This window comes from Penaeus vannamei, chromosome 17, assembly GCF_042767895.1.
Source record: "Penaeus vannamei isolate JL-2024 chromosome 17, ASM4276789v1, whole genome shotgun sequence".
Taxonomy (NCBI): Eukaryota; Metazoa; Arthropoda; class Malacostraca; order Decapoda; family Penaeidae; genus Penaeus; species Penaeus vannamei.
This window is the reverse complement of record NC_091565.1, coordinates 28041264-28051263: the sequence shown is the minus strand read 5'-3', so window position 1 is coordinate 28051263 and position 10000 is coordinate 28041264. Positions and strand designations below refer to the sequence as shown.

At 34.0% G+C, this 10000-nt stretch overlaps 1 protein-coding gene across 1 annotated transcript in view; it reads left to right on the top strand.

The window, feature by feature from the left end:
* The window catches only part of LOC138864563 (uncharacterized), a gene marked incomplete in the record, with an annotated part of 406572 nt that overhangs the window by 1283 nt on the left and 395289 nt on the right, over window positions 1-10000 (top strand). The window contains 1 exon segment of the mRNA XM_070132147.1: window positions 1-1268. This exon segment is cut by the window's left edge and continues 626 nt beyond it. Within this exon segment, the coding sequence (XP_069988248.1) occupies window positions 689-1268 (580 nt within the window).

Below are 10000 nucleotides of genomic sequence, written 5' to 3'. Positions count from 1 at the left end.
ATTCAAACTCCTGAATTGGAGACTTCATTCCGACTGAGCTGAAAGATTTAGAACCCGAGTAAACCAAGACGTTAATATTAAGTGCTTCAGTGTGTCTAGACCGCAGTGTAAAAGATTTCGTGGTTTCCCAAATCCTCCATCTTATTCCTTCAATATTTCAAGATCTTGCCATCCCGAGTCCGCAGCCGTTCCCCTTGCTCCTAAGGCTTTCTCGATGCAACTGGTAGTGTGTGATTATCTTATCCTTTTTAGCTACGTATAAATCGTATATTAGTATTCATAGGTATAGCGAGACGGTAGGTTAACGCTTGTAAATAGACACTTAAAACCCCTGCACTCAAAGCTCACAAATATTTCAATATTTGTATGTAATATTACACTATATAAGACGTCCATCCGAAGAAATTAGTTTTACGGTGCGATGTTAATGAAGGTTTTTGCTCTGACGCGCGCCAAAGATTAACGTAGAGGTAGAGATAATAATAATCAGTGTTACTGTAGCAACCGATCAACTTATTTACGTCTGTGAAACTTTGCGCTGATTGTCTCCCGAAACGACCTGGATTTTCTTAAAGGGCAACAACTCGGGTCGTACATCTCCATCCCCCTTGACTCATTCATCACACTCATCACCACGGACGCCACAGACGCCAGACTTCCTGCCACGATTCTCGCTCTCCCGTCCACCATGCTCGAGCCGCCCTTGCCGGCCGCCAAGGCGCTCCCGCCCGCCCTCAAGGAAGAAGCCTCGGGGCCGCGCGCTCGCTTCGGCGGTAGCGATGCCGCCGGCGACCCCGAAACAGGCTTCGACGGGACAGACAAACACGTTGCTCAACAAAGCTATCAGGGAAGGGATGGGCAGGCGGGGACGACGACTCCCGAAGGAACGGCTCAGGCAGGAGGTCTGCAGACTAACGCGACTCCTGCAGGAGACGCTCGGAGGAACCGCGCGGGAGAGGAGGAGGAGGAGGAAGCTGTCCCCGCTGGAGGTCGCTCTTCGCGCCTCATAAACCTCATGTCCTGTATCACTCCCTGCAACGGTCCCCTCTACTTTTTCTCTTTCTTTGCGCCTTCTCTCCCCTCCTCTGTTATGCGCCCTTCCTTCCCCTCTCCCCCCTCCTCCTGCGGCCCTCCGCCCCCCGCCTCCGCCCCCTCCTTCCCGATGGTGCTGGCGCTGCAGAAGATGCTGGCGGTGCTGGTGGTGGTGGCCAGCATCCTCGCCCTCATCACCAGCGTCCCCGGAGCTCAGGCCGAAGGAACTGATAAAGGTAAGTTCGGTTTTGCATTAGAAGTTATACAGTATTTAAGATCTTACAATCTGATGTTTATTGGAAAAGTTTTATTGGGATGTCATCTCTTAAGTCTTGTTCTTCTGCTCGGTTCATCCCTTCTATTCGTATTTCTCCCACGCCGACTAGTCGCCTTCGACCCCGCTAAGTCGAACCGCGCGCGTTGTCGCCTCTCGCCGCGCCGTCGAGCTCGAACCTGTGGCGTATCAAGCGAATCTTCTCGAATTAATTAAATCTGAAGTGATTCTGAGGTTCAGGATGGAGGCCAAGTTACGTGGGATTTGATTATGGATCAACGGAGGATAAAACTGGGGCTGGAAGTCGCGAGCCGGGAAGGGGGGAGGGGGAGGGGGAGGGAGATTGGACTGTGATGGAATTGGCAGTTGGTCTCGAGCGCCGTCGCTCGCCCGCAAGAAGGACGATTTCCTTCCCTTCCCAAGCAAGGATTCGTCTCTGCGGCCGCGAAGATTCGTCTCGGCTGCGATGGGAAGGCCTTTTGCTGCTGTTGTAGTGTGAAAAGTTTAATTAGCGTCTCGTCGAAGGCGCGTGACCAAAAGGAAATCGTTGTCAAACCTTTTCCACCAGATCATCATGGCACCCAGTATACATCATAGCACTGTAATAAGATGGTAATTGTTAGGATAAATATGATAATAGTGATAATGAGAGCAATAAAGAACAATGGGCATAGTTTTTTTTCGTAATAGCAATAAGAACAACCATGCTGATAAGTGGTAATAATAATGGGAAAGGTAAATTTTCTTATAATATTATAAACATGACCTCGATGACAACACTAAGGATAATAATCATCATCATCATTATCATTAAAACCTCTTCATCAACATCATCAATGCTATTACATTTTCTACCATTATCATTACTATCGCAATTGCCACCATCATCACCATCACCATTATTATCAATGTAATTTTCTTGTTCTTGTGTATGACATCGGTAGTATAATTTTATTACCACTTTAAAGATTATTGTTAAAATTATTATTTTCATTATTGTTTCGTTGTTATTATTATCATTGTTATTATTATTATCATTATTATCATTAAAATTATTATTACTATTATTATCATCATCCTCATTATTATTATTATTATTATTATTATTATTATTATTATTATTATTATTATTATTATTATCATTATCATTATTATTATTATTATTGTTATTATTATTATCATTATTATTATTTTAATTATTATTATCATTATTATTATTATTATCATTATTATTATCATTATTATTATTATTATCATTATTATCATAACTATTGTTATTATTATTATTATTGATTTATTATTATCATCATTATCATTATCGTCATTATCATTATTATTATTATTATTATTATTATTATTATTATTATTATTATTATTATTATTATTATTATTATTATTATTATTATCATTAATATTATCATCATTTTATCATAATTATTATTATTACTACCATTATTACCGTCATCATAAATGATAATAATAATAACAACAATAATAATATCATCATCATTATCATAAAAATCATTATCGAATTATCATCATTATTATTATTATCATTATTACCATTATTTTTTTCTTTGTCATTATAATTATCTCCGTTATTATTATTATTATTATCGCTGTTATTATTATTATCATTATTATCGTTATTAATATTAACATTATTATCATTATTCTTATTACTATCACTATTATTACTATTATTATCATCATTATGGTTATCATTATTATCATAACCATTATTATAATTTCTATTTTTTGCTATTATTTATTTATTCATCATTGTCATTATTATCATTATCATTAATAATGATAATATTATCATTATTACTATTATTATTATTATTATTATTATTACTATTATTATTATTATTATTATTATTATTATTATTATTATCATTATCATTATTATTATTGTTATTATCGTTATTATTATTATTATTATTATTATTATTATTATTATTATTGTTATTATTATCATTATTATCATTATTATTATTGTTATTATTATTATTATTATTATTATTATTATTATTATTATTATTATTATTATTACTACTACTACTACTATTACTATTATTATTATCATTATCATTATTATTGTTGTATTGTTGTTGTTGTTGTTAATATTATCATTATTTATCTTATTATCATTATCATTACCTCCATTATCATTGTTATTATGGTTGTTATTATTATCATCATCATTATTATTATTATTATTGTTATCATTATTTATTATTATCATTATCATTTCCATTACTGTTATGTTTTATCATCATTAATCTTGCTATCGTTTTTGTTATCACTACTACCAATATCATTATTATTATTATTACTATTATTATTATCATTATTACCATTATTTTTATTATTAGTATTATTGTCATTATTATTGTTATTATTATTATTATCATTATCATTATTATCATCATCATTATTATTATTATTATTATTATTATTATTATTATTATTATTATTATTATTATTATTATTATTATTATTATTATTATTATTATTGTTGTTGTTGTTATTCTTATTTTTATCATTATCATTATTATCATTATTATCATTATTATCATTATTATTATTATTATCATTATAATTATCAGCATAACTATAATCATAACTGTTATTAATATTAGCATTATTGGTACTATCATTCTTATTATTGTCATCATTATTATTACTATTACTCGTGTCATCTTCGTTATCATCATTATTGCTATAGCAATCATTATCATTTTCTTATTATGATTATTGTTATTATTATCATTATTATGACCATCACTATTATCATTATTATAATTTTTATTATTTATTTACATTATTATCATCCTTATCGTCATTGTTGATATTGTAGTTATTATCATTATTATTATTATCATTATTATTATTATCGTCATTGTTAATATTATAGTCATTATTATTATCATTATCATTAGCCATATCATCCTTATTATTATCATCATTATTGTTGTGATTATAATAATTATTATTATTGTTATTACTATTGAGCAATGATAATAATAATTGTTATTATTACCTTCATCACTGATATTTCCATTACCATTCCTATTGTTATTACCTTGTCATCGTTATGATTTATTAGTAATATTAGTATTCTATTGTTTTCATTATTAGTAGTAAAACTATTATCATTATTATTATTATCATCATTATCATCATTATTTTTATTATCAATATGTTTTCTATTATTTTCATTACGATTATCATTGTCATTATTTTTTATTGTCGTTTTATTATCATTCTTATTATCAATAATACCATTATTATCATTACTAGCGTAATTTTCAATATTAGCATATTAATCGTTGACGTCTTTTAGCACCAATTTAAGAATTGTTAGTATTATTATACATTTACTGTCATTTTTCCTTGTTATCCTTATTATTGTTATCATCTTATTGTTATTATTATCATCATTTTTACCATTATTTGTATATTATAATCATTATCATCATCACCATTATTATTATCATCGTTATTTTCATATTAATCAATTTTAGCATTATTATTATTATTATTATTATTATTATTATTATTATTATTATTATTATTATTATTATTATTATTATTATTATTGTTAATATTATTATTATTATTATTATCATTATGATTTTCTATTGTTATTTTTATCACTGTTAATTTTATTGCTAGTATCATTAATTGTTTATGATTATTATTAATGATTATTATTATTACCATTACTTTTGTTATTATTACTATAATTATGATTATCATTATCATCGTTATTATTGCTATTATCATTATCATTCTTGCTGTTCTTATTTATCATTATTATCCTTATTACTATTATTATTATTATATTTATTATTATCATTATTATCCCCATCATTATTATTATCATTATCATTATTATCATTATCGTTAATGTTATTGTCATTATCAAAAAGTATGATCAAAAAGAAGAAAAAGATGACAGAAATAAATTCTGAAAACGTACTTGGCAGACCAACAATCCTTGCACTCTATAAGAAAATAACAACAAATACTGAAGGTCCCCACTGCAGTAGAGTCCAGAATTCATCCTTACCACCAGAACGTGAAATTAAGGAACGAATGCATTATTCCTGAGCCCGTTTGTCATAGAGGAAATACAGAACTGGGAGAAGATCCACGTCACAGGTTACTCTCCAGAATGAAGGGTACGTCGCCACGAGTCCCTGCGTAACCAAAGCATCAAGATGAGAACTGTAAACTGTGAATGTAACAGGACCGAGAGAGGAGAACGAGAAGGAACAAGCGCTGGTGATGTTGGTAAACGCCTCTGGAGGCAATTCTGGGAATGGCAGTCTCTTGCGAGATTGAACAAGAAAAAAAAAACACACATACACATACATAGCCGGAAACGCACCATCGTCACCAAGGGAACGCCAGGTAGCAGTAAGTTGAAACAAATCCCAGAATTTGCGATATCAACGCTAAGAGATATTAGGATCTGTTTATCATGCCTCACTACGCGACAGGCAACGAGGAGGGAGTTCTCTGGAGGAATTATTATACAAATACCAGTTACTAGAGACGTGTTGTCCAATAAAAGAGACATTGATATACGTAACAATTAAAACTGTTTACTATTTCGGACAACGCAAAAAGCTCAATAGAAAGCATGAAAACGTTTCCTTGTCCTTGGCCAGAAGCCGCTCCCCTCGGCGGCGCGAGGGAAAGCGAGGAACGGAAAGGAGCGCGAGACAAGAACGTCCGCCCAGACGGGACGAGCGCTGGCGGCCAGAGCCAAATAGCAGACATTCAGACAGCGCTCGAGAGAGCAAAACAGTGCACAAGACAGGTGCTCAATAAGTGGTCGCAGCAAACTCTGGGGATCATCTTCCGGTGATCACGAAAGACTACAGGAAATGCACACCAGTAGACAGTGTTGACACTGTCGCAGTCCTCATGCCGTACAAGCCTCTTGAACGGAAGGCAAATTACATTTACCACAAATACCTAGTTGACAGAGCAAACGCAAACAACCTACTCATGAGAACGTAATCTTGGTCAGTTTCCGTCAATGAGCTTTCATTTCTCTGAACTACAGCATGAAAGCAAGGCACTAAGCAAGAACCAAAAAGTGTTCTTCCGTCCGCATAACCGTATGTTCTATGACACGGCCTGAAAATATGTAAAGAGATCATAGGATCTCCTAAACCACTAATGCCGTTACTGAGATGAAGTATTTTATGTGCATACAATTACTTATAAAAATACTTTCTTTCGCTGCAAACGTTACATACAGAAGGTGCCTCAGAGCATGACCAATCTTTCCAAAACTAATTTCAACAACGGGATGTACAGTCCCGGACACATGACTGACACACCGTCGAAGCCCACACACAGGTGGTGGGTCGTTTCTGGTTGACAGGTTTCTTTGAGGTAGGGGGGAGGGGCAAGGAGGTGGGGGCAATGTTGGGACGGCTTGGCGGTAGTTTCCGTTAGGTTTACAAATGTAAAACATTATTTTAAGAAGGTAAAATGCGAATCACATGTTACATTATCTGTAAATGTAAATCGTAGTTTCCTCGCAGAATTTATGAATGGTAAATTGCCTAATAGGCTGGTGGGTTATTATGCTGATGATCTATAAGAGGTCCGGAATGCACAATCGGGGTACATGGAGTGATCCCATTAATATCAAGATTTGCAGAGAACATTCGGTCAGAAACTTCAGACAGGATGTCAGAGATACCTATGTTTAAAAAAAAACGTCGCACTTAATGATATCAAATTACATTACTTTCTCTCTTTCTTTCTCTCTGTCTGTCTCTGTCTCTGTCTCTGTCTCTGTCTCTCTCTCTCTCTCTCTCTCTCTCTCTCTCTCTCTCTCTCTCTCTCTCTCTCTCTCTCTCCTTGTGCAAAATCTATAGAGAGAAGAAACGTGGAGGGTGGGAGGGGGTAGGGAATAGTTCAGCACGTATTGAGCACGTGTAATGTGTAATATCACAGTTATTTAAGTCCTTCATTTGACAGGATATACTCTATCAGTATAGGTTAAAATTCGTCCCACATACTGGACATGTAATACGGCTGATAATGCTCAAATTACTCCCCTTCTGTTCGGTGCCCATGTCCTCAGTCCGCCCTCCTCTGCCCTGTCCCCTCTCTCCTCCACCCCAGAGCCGTCCCACCGTGGCCCCCTCCCCTCCCCCACCTACCAGCTCCTCCCCTCCCACAGAGAAACCTGTCAACCAGAAACTACCCAGCACCTGTATGTGGGCTCCGACGGCGTGACAGAGTCATGTGTCCGGAACTGTACTTATCGCCGCTGTATGACATTCAAGCAACAGAAACAAAGCGGGAAGAAGAAAACGTATAGCGGGTACCAAATGCCAAACACGCCACTGACACCCCCATGGCCTGGTGGACCTTCCCAGCACCGAAGAAAACAAGATACGCCTCGTTTCAGGACAGACTCGCTCAGAACTAACCGAGCAAACTAATTATTACTCGATTAAAAGCAACAATATTTTTTTTATCTCGCTTGTTAGGAAACATCACCAGGCTGGCCATCAAAGAACAGCACTGCCCAGGATAACTGAAAACCATAAAAAATTACCGGCAGCTGACCACGAGAAGTCAGCCAACCTGTCCACTATCATCATCATTATTGTTCTTATTTTTATCATCGTTTTTATACTGTCTTGTAATTATCATGGTGTTATTATCATCATCTTTGTTATATTACTTTATTTCTATTGTTATCATTATTAACATTATTGTTAGAATCATCATTAAAATGCTGTTATCATCTTTATTATTATAATTTTCTTTATCAAATATCATTATCATTACCCTATTGTCATTATTTTTATTATTGTCATTACTGTTATTGTTCTTAATATTGTTATCATTACTACTTTTGTTATCATTACTATTATTGTTGTTATGTCATTATTATTATTATTATTATTATTATTATTATTATTATTATTATTATTATTATTATTATTATTATTATTAACATTATTATCATTATTATTATTATTATTATTATCATTACTATTATTGGCATTGATAGTACCATCATCATCTATGTTTTATCAGCTATGTTCTTGCAATAAGTATGATCGTAATTTCAATATTACGGCCGCTAATATCCTTTTCCTCATCATAATCTCGATCTCTCTTATCATCATGATTGACATCTCTGCGGTGCCTGCATCATTAATAGGGGTCATAACATTTATATCAATACCAGTGCTTGTATTGTTGATATTATCACATTCATATAATCTTATCAATTATGATTCCTATAATAGATGCTTTGATGTTTGTTTTTTATCCACATTGCTTTTATGTCGCTTTAGATATTAGTATCATTAGTATTATTGCCAATGCCATTATCTTTATTATCATCATCATAATTATCATATAATAATAATAATTATTATTATTATTATTATTATTATTATCATCATTATCATTACTATCATTATTATTAGTGTTATCATTATTATTATTACTGATGTTATTATTATCACTATTACTCATTATCATCATCATCATATATCATCGTTGGAATGTTCAAACAATATAACCTCTTAGAATTCGTCGAGAAGATAATACGATTCTGTAACCATAATACGAATCTGTTTTACGTAAGCAACAGACACAATTATTGTGCAGCGTCTGAGGCAGTTTCCCTCCTCCAATATGTCTGAGTAAGGTGCACAAGCCACGCCATTTCGCCATCCCTCCCTCACCCTTTGTTCCATTGCCTCACTGCTGAAAACATGAACCGGAATTTTCGTTTGGTCTTTCGGTCTCTGTTGGCTTACAGATCGTCTTGCAAGATATGGGAGTTAACGCCAGACATCTGTAAGGCAGCACGTTTTCCCTTCAGAACGATGTTAAGTTTATGGAAGACAAGAAAATGAAAAAAGGAACACGAGGAAGAAGACAAATACTCACTTTCTTAAATAATTGGGTTGTCTGTCTCTCGTAATGTAATTTCGATGAAAATTTCCGATATAAACCTTTCTCTTCCTTGTGATATACGGTGTGGAGTTAAGATTGAAATGGCTTCTCTGCTGGACGAGCGTAATAACTTTGAATGGATGATTTTCGTTTTTAATTGTATTTTCTTCGTTTTTATAGGCGTGAGAAAGAAATAATGATAGAAAGGAATAAATGATCGCGGGAAAGGAAAGAAGAGCGGTGAAAATGAAAAAAGTATACCGCTTTTTTCTTTTTTCCATTTCTCTGCCTTCGTTTCTTCTCTATATCTTTACTTTCATCTCTTCTGTCATGTCCTGCTGCCTCTGTATCTCGGGTGAAAAAAGAGAATGTAATTTATACACGGTGCAATATTGATGATTCAGAGTCTGTGTAATATGTATAACTAGGTCTGATACTGCGGAACTTTGCCCATGCATTAAATAAAAATATCAGTTTTTGCGAATTTGCGCGAAGTTGCACTGCCTTCATTATCACTGCTCTGCATTATGCACTCGCTTCAACCCATCAATCTTGCATAGCGATCACGCTGCTGGTCGTTAACAGCGTAATGATTGCAGGAAACAAATCAGTGGAAAAGGTCAATAATTGCAGATCGGGGGCAGAGTTATTACAAAGACAAAGTTATCATGTTGCACCAACAACAAACCACATACATGCTATGATGTTGCGCATGATGTGTCTCATGGAATATGT